The sequence below is a fragment of the Salvelinus sp. IW2-2015 genome, linkage group LG23, assembly GCF_002910315.2.
Source record: "Salvelinus sp. IW2-2015 linkage group LG23, ASM291031v2, whole genome shotgun sequence".
NCBI classification, from domain to species: domain Eukaryota; kingdom Metazoa; phylum Chordata; class Actinopteri; order Salmoniformes; family Salmonidae; genus Salvelinus; species Salvelinus sp. IW2-2015.
In genome coordinates, this window is record NC_036863.1 from 46,005,118 (window position 1) to 46,024,799 (window position 19,682).

Genomic DNA, 19,682 nt, shown 5'->3' on the forward strand with positions numbered 1-19,682 from the left:
CACCGCCTGCCCTTCAGGACACCTACATCACTAGTGTCACAGGAAGGCCAAAAAGAGCATAAAGTACCTCAGCCCCCGAGCCACAGTCTGTCCTCCCCGCTTCCATCACTCAGACGCATGCAGTATATGAGCATCATAAATAAATAATAAAAGGTTAAATAAAATTMTAAAAAAATAAATCAAGGCAAAAACTGTCAGACTGGCCAATAGCTTCTACCCCCAGACCATCAGGCTGCTGAATACTAGGCAGCTACCTACCCCTCCTGCTGCACCTTGTATGGACATTTATCATTGTTACAGTTGTAAACATGTATATGTTATTATTTGTATTACTCTTGATTGGTTAGACGAGCCAATCGCTGATGACTTTGTTTTGTACAACGCCCCTCATTTTGACATCACCACAAACGACTTCAATGACGACAGTCTCAGGACAGAAATATGTAGCGATCGTAGAGCAGCAGAATAATTCAGTTTGAGTCATAAGGCAAGATCCGTTTGCCCTGGCATATGGAGTGCTTACTCAACAACCCCCCCCCCCCATAGCTACGCTGTGTGCAGTGAAGGATTTTGATTAGACAGTGACTCGACCCTCCAGTTTATATAACTTTGCATAGCTCTCGGATTTCACTTTGCCTTCAATAATAGCTATGACCATATCATTTCAATAAATCAAAACACGGCATGACAAACATTTACCCTCACCATGAGGTTAAGCTAGTGTAGAGCAGCACTGTACTCTCCCCCACTAGTATCATTCACTTTGAATCCCAACCCMGTGCAAAAAAACAACATTAAATGGTCAATACTATCATCCTCAGTCATTTGTGTAATACAATGAGACTACATTCATATATCCCGAGTCATCACAATGAAACGTTTCTTATTTAAATCGTCTTAAATCCACTCTTTACTGCACCTGYTGCTAGATGGTTTAACAACCGAGTCGTTAAAGATTGGCGTACTCCTCATGTGGGAGAAGTGACAGTCACAGTTACAGCTTTGTTCTTGAGAGAGTGGTAGTCTCTACAGGGGGGATTTATAGAGCGAGATCCTTCCTGAGGATGTCCAGGGTGCCACTTTGTGTTTGTGTCACTGTCCTAAGGCCCACGGGTCTCTGGGCGACTACTACAGTGCCTTCAGAAAGTATTCACACCCTGTGCCGGTTCTCATTTCCGTCACCATCTATTAGAAATGTTCACAAACTACAAGTTACTATTTATTTGTTTATTGAGCACCGGTGTGTAATGTGCAACAGCGTGCCATATGCGCGAGGTGTTGGGAGCCGGGGGAAGACAAACAGTGGGCACACGGCAAGCTGTAACATAAACAAACAAACACCGCATTTTAGTGATCTCTGGTCCATTGTTAAAATGATCCCCTAATATTGTTAGGAGTCGTTATGTTGTGCTCTTTCTGTATTTGAATGTCTGTTCGCTAACTGCATTTGTTTTCAGAACCTGAGCCGTGTACGTAGCGTGATGTGCATTCCATTTGCTTCGTCTCATCCTGGGTGTTGTAAAGGAAATGACGGCACATTCAGCCCCTTTTTATGATAGGGTTCCCACCACTGTTGATCATGTGATCATGTGCATTTCTAGAAGTAATTGAGTCATGACGTTTGATATTATTTGGCAAAGTTGTATAACTGTTAATTAATTAAAGATAATGAGGTAACATGTAAATTGGTGAATATTGAAGTTAATGGATATGTTGGTTTGTTCCACAGTCATGGTATAAAGAACCTGGCAGACACTTATAAGAAATCCTGCTACGCCCTCCGACGGACCATCAAACCAGCAAAGCATCAATACAGGTTTAAGATCGACTCCTACTACTCCGGCTCGATCACGGATTACAAAGGGAAACCCAGCCACAAGATGCCCAATGACACAAGCCTACCAGACGAGCTACATGCCTTCCATGATCACTTTCAGGCAAGCAACACTGAACCATGTGTAAGAGCACCGGCTGTTCCAGATGACTGTGTGATCACACTCTCCATAGCCGAAGAAAGACCTTTAAACAGGTTAACATTCAAAAGACGGAATACCAGGACACGTACTTAGAGAATGCACTGACCAGATGGAAAGTGGTGTCACTGACATTTTCAACCTCGCACTGTAGCACTCACATCTGTAGCCATGAAATACTTTGAAAGGCTGGTCATGGCTCACATCAGCACCATCATCCCAAACAACCTGGAACTACTTCAATTCGCATACCGCCCCAATAGATCCACAGATGACGCAATCTCTATTGCATTCCACACTTCCCTTTCCCACTTGGACAAAAGGAACACCTACGTGATAATGCTGTTCATTAACTACAGTTCAGCGTTCAACACCACAGTGCCCTCAAAGCTCAACACTAAGCTAAGGTCCCTGGGACTGAACACCTCCCTCTGAAACTGAATCCTGGACTTCCTGATGGCCCGCCCCCAGGTGGTGAGGGTGGGCAACAACACATCCGCCACGCTGACCCTCAACACAGGGGCCCCTCAGGGTGGCGTGCTTAGTCCCCTCTTGTACTCCCTGTTCACAACACGACTCCAACACCGTCATTAACTTTGTCGACAACACAACGCAGGTAGGCCTGATCACCGACACCGATGAGACAGCCTATAGGGAGGAGGTCAGAGACCTGGCAGTGTGGTGCTAGGACAACAAACTCTCCCTCAACGTCAGTAAGACAAAGGAGCTGATCGCCGAGCACACCTCCATTCACATTGATGGGGCTGTATTAGAGTGGGTTGAGAGCTTCAAGTTCCTCAGTGTCCACATCACCAAGGATCTATCATGGTCCAAACACACCAACACAGTCGTGAAGAGGGCACGACAATGCCTCATCCCCCTCAGGAGGTTGAAAAGATTTGTCATGGGTCCTRAGATTCTCATAAAGCTCTACAGCTGCACCAGCGAGAGCATCTTCACTGGCTACATCACCGCTTGATATGGCAACTGCTTGGCATCTGACCGCAAGGCGCTACAGAGCGTAGTGAGTACAGCCCAGTACATCACTGGGGCTGGGCTCCCTGCCATCCATTCTCTCTATACCAGGCGGTGTCAGAGGAAGACTCCAGCCACGCAAGCCACAGACTGCTTTCTCTGCTACTGCACGGCAAGCGGTACCAAGTCTGGAACCAACAGGACCCTGAATAGCTTCTACCCCCAAGCCATAAGACTTCCAAACAAGACTGCTAAATAGCTATTCAAATGAATACCTACATTTACCCCCTTTTTTAACTAACTCTGTTGCACTGACTCTATGCACACACACTGGACTCTACCCACACACACTTATGACAGCCAAACACACATGAATACTGACGCCACACACACACATTTTCACACTTACCACATACGCTGCTGCTAGTCACTTTACCCCATACCTATATGTACAGTACATAACTACCTCAATTACCTGGTACCCCTGCAGATTAGTAAAAAAAAAATGTTTAACCAATTTTGAATTCAGGCTGTAACACAACAAAAATATGGAATATGTCAAGGGGTATGAATACTTTCTGAAAGCACTAAACTATTCTACTATGGGGTTGTTAGATTTTTTGTTTGCAGAGTAAATTTAAATATGGACTGTTCTAGCATCTTTAAAAAATGTACCTAGGCAGAAATATTTTTTCATGCTCTATATTTTTTTTGTCATGGCATAATGATTTTGCTGAGGTGCAGCGCCACAGCTAAATGACTGCAATGGAAACACAAATCTGGCATACAACAGCATATTTCCCGCTCCCGCTGGAGTGGAATTGCCCACATGGCATACTGCAGTCGGCAAATCACATGTTTCAATGGATACGCTACTACCCATGACTCATACTGCGTGTTTTACATGTTCAATTAAGTTCTATTTTTGTGCAGCATTAAAATCAGAGAGGATTCCCAGATTTCCCACACAAAACCATCTACTGGTGTTGGAAAAGGAAGATAAATGTTTTTGAAGGAAGCTTTTTGAAGGACGCCATTTGTTGTCCAACAAAGCCTCGGTCACAGAAAGAGATAGAGAACCTTGGTCTTGAGATAATCATCAGGCTCTTTATAATTGCAGATCCCCCAGCCACCCATCAATTGACAGTCTTCTTTCCTTTCCTCCAGATGCACAGTGATGCACACAGTGAGGCTGTAACCTGCTCCTCCCAAACTGACCCACCTCCAGTAATGTAGAGACCACTCAGACAATGCGATGACATCACTGATGACGCAGATGCCAACCAAGCCTTCTCCTACAATAGTATCACACCAGCTTGCTCTGAGTACCTTCTCGTCCCTGCTCAGCATAAAGCCTCGCTATAGAAAACTCAAGTCTTTCTTCAAATAGGGTTACCATTTTATACCCGTTCTTACTATCCAAATGACGTCGCAATTTTGTTTGTCAACGTGTCACTAAACATTCGGGAACCCGCGCAAGAACCCTTCTTCTGCTCATAGGCCTTAACCTCTGGCTGAGTAACGTCACACAGACAACGCCACAGCTCCTCACGCTCTCATCAGAGGACTTCCAAAATCCTCTCCCAAGGTGGAAGCCGTGAAGCTGTTGCATCACACACTAGTAAACAACCACACCAGAAGAGATGACCCTCATGTGCATCCATCCATCGGAGGAGAGTAATGTATATGTGCATTTTCTACGTACGCAGTATCAAAGAGCTCAGTGTGTGTGTGTGCTTAATTGCTCTTGCTTTAGCATTCTCATGTATAAGTGAAGCTGGAGCCACTATGTTAGTGTTTGTAAGCATCTGCTCTACTCTCTTTGTGTGCATTAGTCTGGAGCATTACGCTGTGGAATGAGTCCGCCGGTCAGAGCTGTGTCTGTCTGATGTGTTCATCTGCGTTGTGTGTTAGATGAAAATCTATATGATCCGCCCATCATATGGGCTAACCACCATGTGGATAGGAGCATGTGTTGGTACATTAGCCAGAAGCGTGTACTTGTGTTTTTGTACAGTATTAGTCAATAGAGGTGATTATAATTGTAATTACACAGCACCGTGTGTAATTGTGTGTGTGTGTGTGTGTGTGTGTGCGCGTCCTCCCAGAGGACATCTTTCTGTTGACATCCGCGTCACATGTAACCAGCTGTGCTGAGGCCTTATGCCAAATCCCTGGATTACAGAGAGCGAGAGATGGGAAAGCTTCTTAGTTTACCCTGTTGATCATCATCATTGAACCGGACACATACCCACACACACTTCTGCATTCCTCCTCTCCTGTCTTTCTCCCATTCACATAGAGAGGGATCACAGGAGTGCATATGCCTATCAGCAGCACACCGGTGGTAATCTGACTAAAATGGCACTGTGGAATTGTGTTTGCAGAACTGATGAACACGAATGACAATTTCCTGATCCAGCATCTTCAGGAGAGTGGGGGTACAAGGGGGACACCAGTGTCCGTCACACCAAATGATGTGTGGGTGTCAACGCCAAAGTCTGTGTGTGGACATGGAATACATCCGTCACATAGTATCAGACACTTGGATGTCAGACCAGCCCAGACTGCGGAATAACACACGCACGGCYCACGCACGCAGACATACACACACTCGTGTGTCCCCGGCTTCCTCACCTACAGCGCATTCGGAAAGTATTCAGACCCCTTGATTTTTTTCCCACGTGTTGTTACATTACAGCCTTATTCTGAAATTAATTAAATTAATTGTTTTCCCTCATCGATCTACACACAATACCCCATAATGACAAAGTGAAAACAAGTAAAAAACAGAAATACTTTATTTACATTTACAGTATTCAGACCCTTCGCTATGAGACTCGAAATTGAGCTCAGGTGCATCCTGTTTCCATTGATCATCCTTGAGATGTTTCTACAACTTGATTGGAGTCCACCTGTGGTAAATTCAATTGATTGGACATGATATGGAAAGGCACACACCTGTTAATATAAGGTCCCACAGTTGACAGTGCARGTCAGAGCAAAAACCAAGCCATGAGGTCGAAGGAATTGTCCAAGGAGCTCTCCGAGACAGGATTGTGTCGAGGCACAGATCTGGGGAAGGGTACCAAAACATTTCTGCAGCATTGAAGGTCCCCAAGAACACAGTGGGCACATCATTCTTAAATGGAAGAAGTTTGGAACCCCCAAGACTCTTCCTAGAGCTGGCCGCCCAGCCAAACTGTACAATCGGGGGAGAAGGCCCTTGTTCAGGGAGGTGAKCAAGAACCCGATGGTCACTCTGACTGAGCTCCAGAGTTCCTCTGTGGAGATGGMWGWKCTTRRSYYAAGMWCWKCCATCTCTGCAGCGCTCAAATAAATCAGGCCTTTATGGTAGTGGCCTGACGGAAGCCACTTCTCAGTAAAAAACACTTGACTTCAGAAATAGGTTCAGACTGAATATTACTCACTCAGTTTTGAGTTTGATAGTATTTCCAGGTTCTGCTGTGTTTGTTCTGCAGGTTTTGTTTGTTAGAAGTCTTTTTCTTGATAATCCTTGGTAGTAAGGTTTGGATGTTGAGGTTAGAATCCGGTACCCTTCCCCACAGATCTGGGGAAGGGTACCAAAACATTTGTGCAGCATTTTTTTTTAAACCTTTATTTAACTAGTCAAGTCAGTTAAGAACAAATTCTTATTTACAATAACGGCCTAGGAACAGCAGGTTAACTGCCATGTTCAGGGGCAGAACAACAGATTTTTACCTTGTCAGCTCAGGGATTCGATCTAGCAACTTTTCGGTTACTGGCCCAATGCTCTAACCACTAGGCTACCTGCCGCCCACTTGGAGTTTGCCAAAAGTTACCTAAAGGACTCTGACCATGAGAAACAAGATTCTCTGGTCTGATGAAACCAAGATTGAACTCTTTGACCTGAAGTGAAGCATGGCGGTGGCAGCATTTCAGTGTTTTATTTTTAATACATTTGCAAAAAATTAAAAAAAAAACAGTTTTTGCTTTGTCATTATGGGGTATTGTGTGTGGATTAATGAGAAATAAACAACAATTTAATCCATTTTAGAATAAAGAATGTAATGTAACAAAATGTGGAAAAAGTCAAGATGTATGAATACTTTCCGAATGCAAGGTATGTAGCTCATAGCGTCCTCAACACAGCTCTTAGCCTCAAAGTGGCTGCGTGTTTGGGCCATGGTTTACAGCATGACAGCCTAATGCCAAGCAAAGACGGACTTGGGTGTACACTCAGGTCAAGGCTATGGTAGCCTCAATTGATTCCACGCTCCCTGCACGACACATGGGAATGAGACCTGGGAGTTTGGTAATGCAAGACTAAGGCCATGGGACTCTACCGTGTGATGTCAGGTGGTGACATACACTTAAATCCTTACACTCTAGGCATAGAGTATCAGAAGACAAAGACAGACTTATTTATGAGTAAGATACAACTTTTCTCATTTCTATTACAAAATATAGCCTTTAGTGGACTATCACATATCTGATGATGCTGTGTAGGATACGGTAATGGTAATCTTGGTGGTAATCTTAAACTTGAATAGCTAAGTCTTCATAGCACAACAAGTATTCTATGACAACATCAGTGGATGGTGCCAGAGCAGCACTTCAGGATAATGTAATAAAATGACTCAGGTTTCTCCATCCCGACGTAACGACCATGTAATGACACTGATGCCTCTATTCCTCCGGCATATTTTGCCCGATGCAGAAACATAATCGTGACAGTGCACAGGTCAGTGTGAACGTGAGTCACAGTCGCAGACACCATGGTCTGGGACTGTTGCCAAGGTATCTGTTACCGAGTGTCCAGGGCAACATGCCTGGCAGGTGCCTGTGTGTGAGGAGCGGAGAGCTTGACGACGGTGACATGGCTCGCCCCTTGGTTAAGGCTGTTACGGTGACCATATCGCCACGAGTCATGAAGGCAGTCAAATTCCATGTGACCATTTAGTCACGGTAATTAGGCTTCTCCAAGCTCTGATGCTGCTGATGGTCATTAGTAGCCTACCAAACCTGCTAACTGCCTGGTACTCCGTGTAATCGGTGCTGTACTGCACCGCTGTAACGCCGCGTGATTGATTGAGACTATAGACAATACACTAATATAGCAGTTAGCCATGACAGCCTTTAAAATAGAACGCTTGTGACCACACACATCTAAATATTTCACTTCAGAAAAAAACATCTTCAGTAGAGATACAATGAAACAGGCATTCTATTTTTGCTCTATTATGGTGGCCACTATAGTWGACATCGATCAAGTGCACAAGGCTACATGTGTGGAAAAATAATGTTCACTGAGTAAAAAAATTCAATAATCCCCCCCACACTCACACGTTACTGTCAAGTTCAACACAACAAAAGCAATATCTTTGGGCTACATCCTGCACATTATTACATTGTACACTTTTTGCCTGTGGACATCTGTTCTACAATGTGCCAGCAGAGCATGACACACTTTGTTGGCATAATTGATCTCTTTCAGGCAGAGAGTACACCTGGCATACCCCTTTTTATCCACTGTATTGAAAAAGTGAGAAAGATGGAAAGTGGCATCCAGCCTATTTTGGATTCAAAACAGCAAATTTCGCCGAAAGGTGACTAGTTTGCATCCCTGGGACATTTGCACTTATAGCTATTGCTACAGCTACTGCTGTGCACATTGCTGCGCTTATAATGAGAAGAAATAGCCTAATAGTTTATGAACATTTTAAGCTAAACGTTCTGATCTGTTGTGTCAGGCTCATTGCTTAAAACAGTTTTTTTTATCCTAGTGGTTATATTAATTTGGGATCTATCGCATCCCTCAACTGTCCCGGACTATGTTTGGAATATTTATTTGTCCCACAGAATAGGGGGATAGTAAATTGAAATAAACTAGTGCTTTTGCTGTTCGTTAGGCCTACTCATCTTGTTGGCTGACGAAAAGTAAATGTGGACAGTTTTTCCAATATCTTCAATATGCGTCTCGGAATTGGATAAGGATAATCAAGGTTTCATAATTATTGGCACTCCTCATTTAGTACTTAGTGCAACCATCTCTGGCAAGGATAACAGTCTTTTCCTGTAATATTTGACAAGGTTAAGGACCACATTTGGAGGGATTTTGGACCATTTCTCTATTCAGATCCTTTCAAGATCCTTCACATTTTTGGGTTTGCGCTTATCAACTGCCCTCTTCAACTCAGCCCACAGGTTTTTGATTGGATTGAGGGCCGGCGACTGAGATGGCCATGGCAGAACATTGYTTRTGTMYKKACAYAARCATTTCTGTYTGGATCTTSAGGTATGTTTGGGGTCATTGTCTTGTTGGAAAGTCCACCTACGGCCAAGTCCCAGCCTTCTGGCAGAGGCAACCTGATTGTCAGCCAAAATTGCCTGATACTTGGTGGAATTCATTATGCCATCAATCTTAACCAGTGCCCCTGGACCTCTGGAATTAAAACAGCCCCAAAACATCACTGACCCAACACCATATTTCACTGTGGGTATGAGATGCCTCTCCTTGTAGGCATCTCTGTTTCAACGACAAACATTCCATTGTTGTATCTGACCAAAACGTTCAATTTTGGAGAGCACCTTCTTCTAGTCATAATTGAAATGACGTTTAGGAAACTCCAAGCGCTTGCGTCTGTGTCTTGGGGTCAGAAAGGGCTTTCTTCTGGCAACCCTTCCTAAGCGCCTGTGGTTGTGGAGGTGGCGTCTGATGGTGCTTTTTGAAACCTGGTGACCCCAAGACACCACCAAGGCCTACAATTCTTTCACAGTGATTATTGGGGATTTCGTTGCTTCTCTCACCATCCTCCTCCCTATCCTGGGGGGCAAAATGCATTTCCGTCCTATACCCGTGAGGTTTTCAACTGTTCCGTATCTTTAGATATTTTTTTTTATTGCCCTGACAGTGCTCAGTGGTATATTCAATCGTTTGTGGATCTTCTTGTAGCCATTACCAGATTAATAAAGGTCTATGTGTCACGCCCTGACCGTAGAGATCTTTTTATTCTCWATGTTTGGTTGGTCAGGGTGTGACTCTGGTGGGAAACTCTATGTTTTGCCCGGGTATGGTTCTCAATCAGGGACAGCTGTCTATCGTTGTCTCTGGTTGGGAATCATACTTAGGCAGCCTTTTTTCCTTTTGGTATTTGTGGGTAGTTGTCTTTGTTAGTGGCATTATAGCCTAAGTAAGCTTCACGGTCGTTTCCTTGTTCTTTGTTTTGTTGGCGACATTTATCAATAAAAAGAAATGTACGCTCACCATGCTGCACCTTGGTCCGGTCATTTCCACGACGACAGCGAGCGTGACACTATGACCACCTGTCTCTTTTGAACTGCCAGTTATTTTGTTTTCTTCATGGTGTTGGATGACAAAAGGGATATTTGTATTTTGTATTTATTATGGATCCCTATTAGCTGCTGCCAAAGCAGCAGCTACTCTTCCTGGGGTCTAGAAAGATTAAGGCAGTTTATACAATCTTAAAAACATTACAATACATTCACAGATTTCACAACACACTGTGTGCCCTCAGGCCCCTACTCCACCACTACCACATAGTGGGGCAAAAAAGTATTTAGTCAGCCACCAATTGTGCAAGTTCTCCCACTTAAAAAGATGAGAGGCCTGTAATTTTCATCATAGGTACACTTCAACTATGACAGACAAAATGAGAGAAAAAATCCAGAAAATCACATTGTAGGATTTTTTATGAATTTATTTGCAAATTATGGTGGAAAATAAGTATTTGGTCACCTACAAACAAGCAAGATTTCTGGCTCTCACAGACCTGTAACTTCTTCCTTTAAGAGGCTCCTCTGTCCTCCACTCGTTACCTGTATTAATGGCACCTGTTTGAACTTGTTATCAGTATAAAAGACACCTGTCCACAACCTAAACAGTCACACTCCAAACTCCACTATGGCCAGACCAAACTGTCAAAGGACACCAGAAACAAAATTGTAGACCTGCACCAGGCTGGGAAGACTGAATCTGCAATAGGTAAGCAGCTTGGTTTGAAGAAATCAACTGTGGGAGCAATTATTAGGAAATGGAAGACAAACAAGACCACTGATAATCTCCCTCGATCTGGGGCTCCACGCAAGATTCACCCCGTGGGTCAAAATGATCACAAGAACGGTGAGCAAAAATCCCAGAACCACACGGGGGACCTAGTGAATGACTGCAGAGAGCTGGGACCAAAGTAACAAAGCCTACCATCAGTAACACACTACGCCGCCAGGGACTCACATCCTGCAGTGCCAGACGTGTCCCCTGCTTAAGCCAGTACATGTCCAGGCCCGTCTGAAGTTTGCTAGAGAGCATTTGGATGATCCGGAAGAAGATTGGGAGAATGTCATATGGTCAGATGAAACCAAAATATAACTTTTTGGTAAAAACTCAACTCGTCGTGTTTGGAGGACAAAGAATGCTGAGTTGCATCCAAAGAACACCATACCTACTGTGAAGCATGGGGGTGGAAACATCATGCTTTGGGGCTGTTTTTCTGCAAAGGACCAGGACGACTGATCCGTATAAAGGAAAGAATGAATGGGCCATGTATCGTGAGATTTTGAGTGAAAACCTCCTTCCATCAGCAAGGGCATTGAAGATGAAACGTGGCTGGGTCTTTCAGCATGACAATGATCCAAACACACCGCCCGGGCAACAAAGGAGTGGCTTCGTAAGAAGCATTTCAAGGTCCTGGAGTGGCCTAGCCAGTCTCCAGATCTCAACCCCATAGAAAAACTTTGGAGGGAGTTGAAAGTCTGTGTTGCCCAGCAACAGCCCCAAAACATCACTGCTCTAGAGGAGATCTGCATGGAGGAATGGGCCAAAATACCAGCAACAGTGTGTGAAAACCTTGTGAAGACTTACAGAAAACGTTGTTTGACTCTTGTCATTGCCAACAAAGGGTATATAACAAAGTATTAAGATAAACTTTTGTTATTGACCAAATACTTATTTTCCACCATAATTTGCAAATAAATTCATAAAAAATCCTACAATGTGATTTTCTGGATTTCTTTTTTTCATTTTGTCTGTCATAGTTGAAGTGTACCTATGATGAAAATTACAGGCCTCTTTCATCTTTTTAAGTGGGAGAACTTGCACAATTGGTGGCTGACCAAATACTTTTTTGCCCCACTGTATCTACAGTATTAAATCCATGTGTATGTATAAAGCGTGTGTATGCATGTGTCTATGCCAGTGTTTGTGTTGCTTCACAGTCCCCGCTGTTCTATAAGGTGTTTTTTAAATCTAATTCTACTGCTTGCGTCAGTTACTTGATGTGGAATAGAGTTCCATGTAGTCATGGCTGTGTGCCAGTAGTTTAGACAGACAGCTCGGTGCATTCAACATGTCAATACCTCTCATAAATAAAAGTAGTGATGAAGTCAATCTCTCCTCCACTTACACGCATATTATTAATATTAGCCAGCGAGTTACCTCATTTTTATACACTAGTGAAACAGGAAGTAACGGCTCAATATAGTTCCTTAAGACTTAGATACACTTAAATAAGMGGAATTTAATTCCTGATTTAATTTTGGTAGATGTTATTTACAATCATCTTTAAGAATGCCATTAATTGTGAAACCTTGATTTGGAGGACATTGATTTTTAATTAAATCAATAAATCATTTCGGTGGGTTCCATTGAAACATTAATAAAGTACAGTATTTCTCACATGTTAGTATTTTGAGTTTCTCTCTATAATTATAATGATATGGTTTATATTTTGTGCATTGCCAGTCAGGGGTGCCAGTAATTTTGGAGCCCACTGTCGCATAGCCAGATCAGGGCCTAACATAAGGACAACTCAGAGTATGCTATTCTGTTCTTCTGAAATAGACGACATTTTCTTAATATCATGTTTCTTTAGACCTGTCTAAAATAAATAATGGATTTATTGTGATGGTGTAAGCTACATTACATGGATTTATTTGACTTTTTAAAATGTAGCTGTTCCAAAGGTCTACATCAGTGGCTTGTAGACTATGCATAGAAGACAGGAGATGCTAAATGTGTAGATGCTAAATGTTAATTAACGGTCAATTACTGCGAGACTGGCAGATATTTGCTTGACAATCACCGGCTGACAAAATGGCATGACCGCCACAGCCCTACCCTTGGATTTCTAGCACTTGTCATACTATAGCAGCACAACTCTGCCGGCTGGTTTTTCAGGTCAGGTGTATTTGAAGATGAGGGGAGCTGGTAAGGAGGAACCAAAGACTAAGACACAGGCATGTGACCACCTCATGCTAAACACCACAGGTTCATTGTGGAGCTGTGTTTTTTACCTTCAAATACAGTAGGTTACAGGTTAAAATGTAGGTTAATATACGTATAGTCCATTAAGTATAGTAAGAGTCCGTTGTTGGGCCTAGCAAAATGAGGGGGGTGAACAGTTGAAGACAAGTGTTATTGGATGATAGTGTGAGGTCAACATGTAAGGCTTTAGTCGGTGAAGGATACAATGACATTTCTTCTACAACCAACCTACTCACAGATGTAAAATTAACCAGAGACTTTGATGTGCTTGGGATGCCCAGTTGCCCACACAAAATACTTGTTGGCCTAATCCAAGATACCGCACAGATTACATCAATGAGAGTTGATTGCGGGTTTTTTCGTAACGCAGAGGACATTAGGTGCCTCTACCAGCTTTGGCGGTTGGCCAGAGTACAAATTAAACACCACATGGGTAAACAGCTTTTTTCTGACTCAGTCTTGTCCTCGTCTTCTCCTGGCGCATTTATTTGCAGACTGGCTGTGAAATGTAAGCAAAAAATGATGTAACCATGTTCTTAACCCCTTGACAACGGGGAGGCTATATCTGGGTTGCTGAACAAGCACCCGTATTTAATTCGCTAGGCAGAGACTGTGGCCGCGGGGTGGAAACGGTGTGCAAAGCATTTAACTTAACAAGCCTTCTGTTCTCTATAAAACACCCCTTTGACCCTCTTTGATTAGAAAGAGAGTTCTGTTGCAGAACTTGTCGAAGGAATATAGCAGTGTGGAATATATGAAGTGATACATTCTACAAGAATGCTGTTGGACCATGCCTCAACATTATAATTGCATCTGATCAATTGCACCAGGATGTTATTGTTGGCTGCATTCACGTAACACACAAACTGGATTTTCCTCTATGTCTTCCTGGACTAGACTTACAGGGTTTTGTTGACGCTCTGGTCTTTGTACAGTACCGTCTTTGGGTCTACAATAGCCTTTGTAGGTCAGAACAAGGAGGAGAGCTCTGAGCAGTGTCCCCTTTCACCCTGGGGAGTTGCAGTTCGACTACCTTTAAACTAACACACATACACACACAAATACGCGCATGCACGCACGTACATACGCGCACGCACACGGCACACACATTGAGCTGACTGGTGGTAGTTTGAGCCCCTTTACACTTTAACACGCACACGTCCTTTCACACGCACTCGCCCACACACATACAGATCGTGACGGTCGAAGGTGCCCACTAGGGCAGTAGTCGGAGCAGTGGGATTTGATACAGGCACATCAAACGTAGAGTTTGAATAAAGTAAGAGTACATTAACAGTCTGGTGTCCACCGCAAACACAGGGCTTACAACAGTAGGGCGTAGACTGTCTCTTTGTGACTGGCAGCATGACAGGGAGAAATCAAAGGGTTTTCTAGGCTTGGACGTTGTACTGAAAGTGGACGTGTATTCCCCAGTAATAGAGAAGATAGAGAAATTGTGTATTGGCATCCATTTGAGTGCATCCATTCATCAGAGAGAGTTGCTGCTTATTTCAGCCCTTTCCTTGATACCACTATCTCTGTGTTGCCATACAGGTGAAAAGGGATCATTATATAATCAATAACACATGGTCGGTATTCCAAATGGCACCCTATTCCCTACATGGTGCACTATTTTTGACCGGGGCCCATCAAAAATAGTGCACCATGTAGGGAATACGGTGCCATTTGGGACACTGATGAATGTTCGTACTTTGGGCTTTGTGGGATTGTCTCCCACCCACAGAAATAAGTCAAACATATTAGAACACATCTCTATGGTCTCACCACTCACATGTGGATTGATTCAGTGCTGTTACACAATAACCGTTCTCTCTCGCCTGCTTATCGTGACACTCAAACTCCCACACAGAACTCCAACAATGAGAAGSACTGCCCGCCTCCCTGCCTGCTGCCTGGAATGATGGAGATACCACTGCCTACACATACTTACAGCACACAGACACACATTATGGCACAATGTTTTCAGATTTCAACATTGCAACTGCTGCTGTGTTGCTTGACAGTTCATGTCAAAACCAGCAATCTGTAACGGGCTAATTATATATTGGGTTTTGATGCTCAATGCTCTTATCGACATGATTTCTTCCATGTCTAATGAATTTGTCAATCTTGCCATAGAACGGTCAGGAGCAACAACAGAAATAACTTACCCCATGTCTGCAGGCTTGTTCATTGAGCACTTTGACCCAAGCCCTCTGCCAATGTTCCCGGAAAGACTTGAAGGAGAACAGTGACGTGAGCAGACCCTTCACCCCGGCCTCGGACGCTGCTCCTCCTCGATCCCGTCCGAGCCAGAGCTCGAGCAGGGTGCCCCACACACCCCCAGCCTGAGTCCGGTGGGAGAGGGTGATAGGTGGGAGTAGCCTGGATGTGGCACCCCAGCCCTGGGTGAGTGACTTGGGGCTCCTGGGGCGTAGTACGGCCAGGGAGTACTGGACAAGCCAGGCCAACACGATGAGTAGGGAGGCCAGGAAAAGACCCACCAGGCACAGCCAGCTTATGTACTGGAGCATCTCCATCATCATGCAGACCCTCTAGGGCTTCTCATATCATCAGACTGGAGGATTACGTTTGGGTCTTCTTTTGTATGCCTATAGGGGTGGAGGGCCAGAGAACAGTCATTCATGAGTCATTTAGGTCTGCATATTTCTTAATAATCTATTAAGAAATATTCAAGAAAGATTGGATGAATTAGGTTGGTCATTTGAAATGAACTTGGCCTGAATAGATCTAGCCATGACAAGAATCACAAGTTAGATTTGTAATGCATGAAAACTGTAATTACAACTGTGTGTTACTAAAATGCTGTGCACTTGTGGCAGTATAGGCTGTAGTCACATGCAAAACGCTGCATGTGCGTTTGCAGGCACATTGCGTCGTCATATCAAAAGGTTGCCATATTTAGTAACACAACATGCATTACGTAACTCTACAGTAGAATAAACCATGCATAAATAAAACAAATGCTGGTGCTATATTGTTGCTCTTGATTGAAGAGTGAGTGTACCCTATTGCAATAGCCTTTAAAATAGTAAAACACGGAATTAGCCTACAGTGTTATTCACGAAAGGTCGGATCTGACAGCGCCACCATTTAAGTCAGTGGAGGCATCGACAGCAAGAAATCGGTAACAGCGGGATACATTGTGTCCGTCACCCGAATGTGCTTCTGTTGTCATGATCAGCGGTTGTGCTGTTTCCCGATCAATGTGCAACTGCTATTTATATCCTCAATAAGTTGCATGATTGGATATCAACTGTTTTGTAGCCTGCATGCCCTCCGATCATCCGATCCAGTACAAATTCGGCAATGGTACGCTATTGCGTAGGAACTGATGAACTGTCTAGTCGCACAAACAGCGCGTGCACAACCACTCTGAACCATACATTTAAAGGGCCACGCAACATTTTTTTTTCGGCAAGTCCTCCTAGGACGCGCACCAATGATGTCTATCAAGCCTGGATTGCTATTGTTACTATTGGCCATTTCAAGGCATTTCAAAGCCACGGGTCGGCCATATTGGCACTTCCCAGGAGACGCAGGCCTCCATATTGAATGAATGGAATTCTACAGTATTTCAATTACATGTTTCAAGGACATGTATTTATGTATTTTTTGTTGTTGTAGTGGGGACAGTAACATTAGTCATCTCAAAAAATGATACTCCAAGGATTTTTTTTTATATATATTTGTTGGTGTATGTTTAGCTCACATTGTATACCTTAAAAGTGCCAATACATTAAGTTGTTTGTAAGATAATAAATATGGCAAAAATGAATGTAGACATTAATGAATGCATTTCTATAGCTTCCAAAATATTTTTTACAATGGGGGAGTGCCAAGATGGAGTAAATTACTGTAAAAATTCAGGACAAAATGAGAACTGGTCTTTTATTGGTCAATGTTATGTCCATATAATTAGAATGCTTCATCTTCAGATCAGTGTGCCTTGACCTGAAACTGCACTGTTTTACGGTTGTCCTGGCAGTGACAGTCAAATGACCCAACACTGAGAGACAATGACGAAATATGATAGCCCACTGACATGGTTACTGGCACATGATATATTATCACCTTTTCTTCCTGGTGGACAGTGACATGTATTCATGGATGACAAGGGAAACCAGGCTTCCCCAAAAAATGTACCAAGAAAAGAAAATATATATATATACAGTTGAAGTCGGAAGTTTACATACACCTGAGCCAAATACATTTAAACTCAGTTTTTCACAATTTCCTGACATTAAATCCTCGTAAAAATTCCCTGTCTTAGGTCAGTTAGGATCACCACTTTATTTTAAGAATGTGAAATGTCAGAATAATAGTAGAGAGAATGATTCATTTCAGCTTTTATTTCTTTCATCACATTCCTAGTGGGTCAGAAGTTTACATACACTCAATTAGTATTTGGTAGCATTGCCTTTAAATTGTTTAACTTGGGTCAAACGTTTCGGGTAGCCTTCCACAAGCTTCCCACAATAAGTTGGGTGAATTTTGGCCTATTCCTCCTGAAAGAGCTGTTGTAACTGAGTCAGGTCTGTAGGCCTCCTTGCTCGCACACGCTTTTTCAGCTCTGCCCACAAATGTTCTATTGGATTGAGGTCAGGGCTTTGTGATGGCCACTCCAATACCTTGACTTGTTGTCCTTAAGCCATTTTGCCACAACTTTGGAAGTATGCTTGGGGTCATTGTCCATTTGGAAGACCCATTTGCGACCAAGCTTTATCTTCCTGATTGATGTCTTGAGATGTTGCTGCAATATATCCACATAATTTTCCTCCCTCATGATGCCATCTATTTTGTGAAGTGCACCAGTCCCTCCTGCAGCAAAGCACCCCCACAACATGATGCTGCCACCCCCGTGCTTCACGATTGGGATGGGGTTCTTCGGCTTGCAAAACTCCCCCTTTTTCCTCCAAACATAACGATGGTCATTATGGCCAAACAGTTCTATTTTGTTTCATCAGACCAGAGGACATTTCTCCAAAAAAATGATGTCAATTAGTCTATCAGAAGCTTCTAAAGCCATGACATAATTTTCTGCAATTTTCCAAGCACAGTCAATTTAGTGTATGTAAACTTCTGACCCACTGGAATTGTGATACAGTGAATTATAAGTGAAATAATCTGTCTGTAAACAATTGTTGGAAAAATTACTTGTGTCATGCACAAAGTAGATGTCCTAACCAACTTGCCAAAACTATAGTTTGTTAACAAGAAATTTGTGGAGTGGTTGATAAACGAGTTTTAATGACTCCAATCTAAGTGTATGTAAACTTACGACTTCAACTATATGCTGTCATATGGCTTTTTTCAGGCTTCCTCCGGGATTTTATCCACGCACCGCTACTGCTGGTGGAAGGATTGAAACTTTCCATGGCATTCAGCCATTGTCAGGCATATGCACACATTTTATAGATATTGAGGCTTGTATAAGAATATGTGTAACATGTTTTAATAGAGGAGAATATAGCGATCCTGTTATGCCAGTCATAAATTGGCAACACAACAGCCTGATAATAATGCAAACGAACTAAAGTATTACCAGAGGAGAGGAAAAAGTCGCACCTACCGCTGCTCATACAGTCCAACAGTAAGTGCAGTGGCGGATTTAGGCACTGCACGTGGGCAGCCGCCCATGGGGCACCCACACAAAATAAATAAATAAAATAAATATTCAGAATGGTGACATTTGCGCGATCCGTTTTCTATCGCTCATTTGCATGTCACGTCAATGATATCATGTCACCGTGTGGGAATGTGGGTCAATTAACCTTGTCGGAGTGGGCGCCCTGATTCTAGTTTGTGAGCTAGGCAGGCTACTGCCTGGGAAGGTCTCCCACTCAGAAGTACGAGATGGGGAGGGGGCGGGGGTAGGTTGACCTCAGGTCTCCCCACTGGAAGCCCGAGGTAGGGAGAGCGCAAACAAATAGCGCACCTCTAACTTTGTACAGTACTGATGCAATTAGTAATTCAATTAGTTGTGCAATTTAGTTTGTGTGTTTCTTGTTTGAAGTGCAATAGTGTAATAATCAGGTTCTCTTCTTTATAAGTGTGTTATTCTATTTGTGTGACATAGGATTTGTGCAATTTAGTTTTATTTGTGTGTTTTTTGTTAGCAATAGGGTAAGTGTAATTATTAGATTATCTTTTCAATTTGTATTTATATACTACAATTTGTTTCTATTTGTCTTTGTTACTTCTTTTTATTTTTGTAGATATATTCATATTTATATAGTTTTAAATGTTATGATTATTTATTTGTGCTGTTCCAAATGTCTGAATAAAAATTACAGTTAGTGTAGAATGGTGCTTTTTTGGGGGGTCGCCCAGGGAGCCACTGAGTAAGTGTCATTGTATACAATGACATCGGATTTACGATACATTCAGAAACGAAGAAGAAGAGTTACAGCAAACTTCCGTGTTACCCTGTAATGCGTCCGTCTGAA

General features: G+C 43.0%; 1 protein-coding gene across 2 annotated transcripts in view; it reads right to left on the reverse strand.

The window, feature by feature from the left end:
- The window catches only part of c2cd2l (c2cd2 like), a 54,715-nt gene extending 38,125 nt beyond the window's left edge, over window positions 1-16,590 (reverse strand). For both annotated transcript variants that reach the window (XM_023968734.2, XM_023968733.2), the window contains exons 1-2: window positions 16,287-16,590; window positions 15,384-15,824 (exon numbers count right to left, since the gene is read on the reverse strand). In XM_023968734.2, coding sequence (XP_023824502.1) covers window positions 15,384-15,758 — 375 coding nt within the window. In that variant the 5' untranslated portion in view covers window positions 15,759-15,824; window positions 16,287-16,590. The remainder of the gene's footprint in view (window positions 1-15,383; window positions 15,825-16,286) is intronic.
- Between the last annotated feature and the right edge of the window lie 3,092 nt (window positions 16,591-19,682).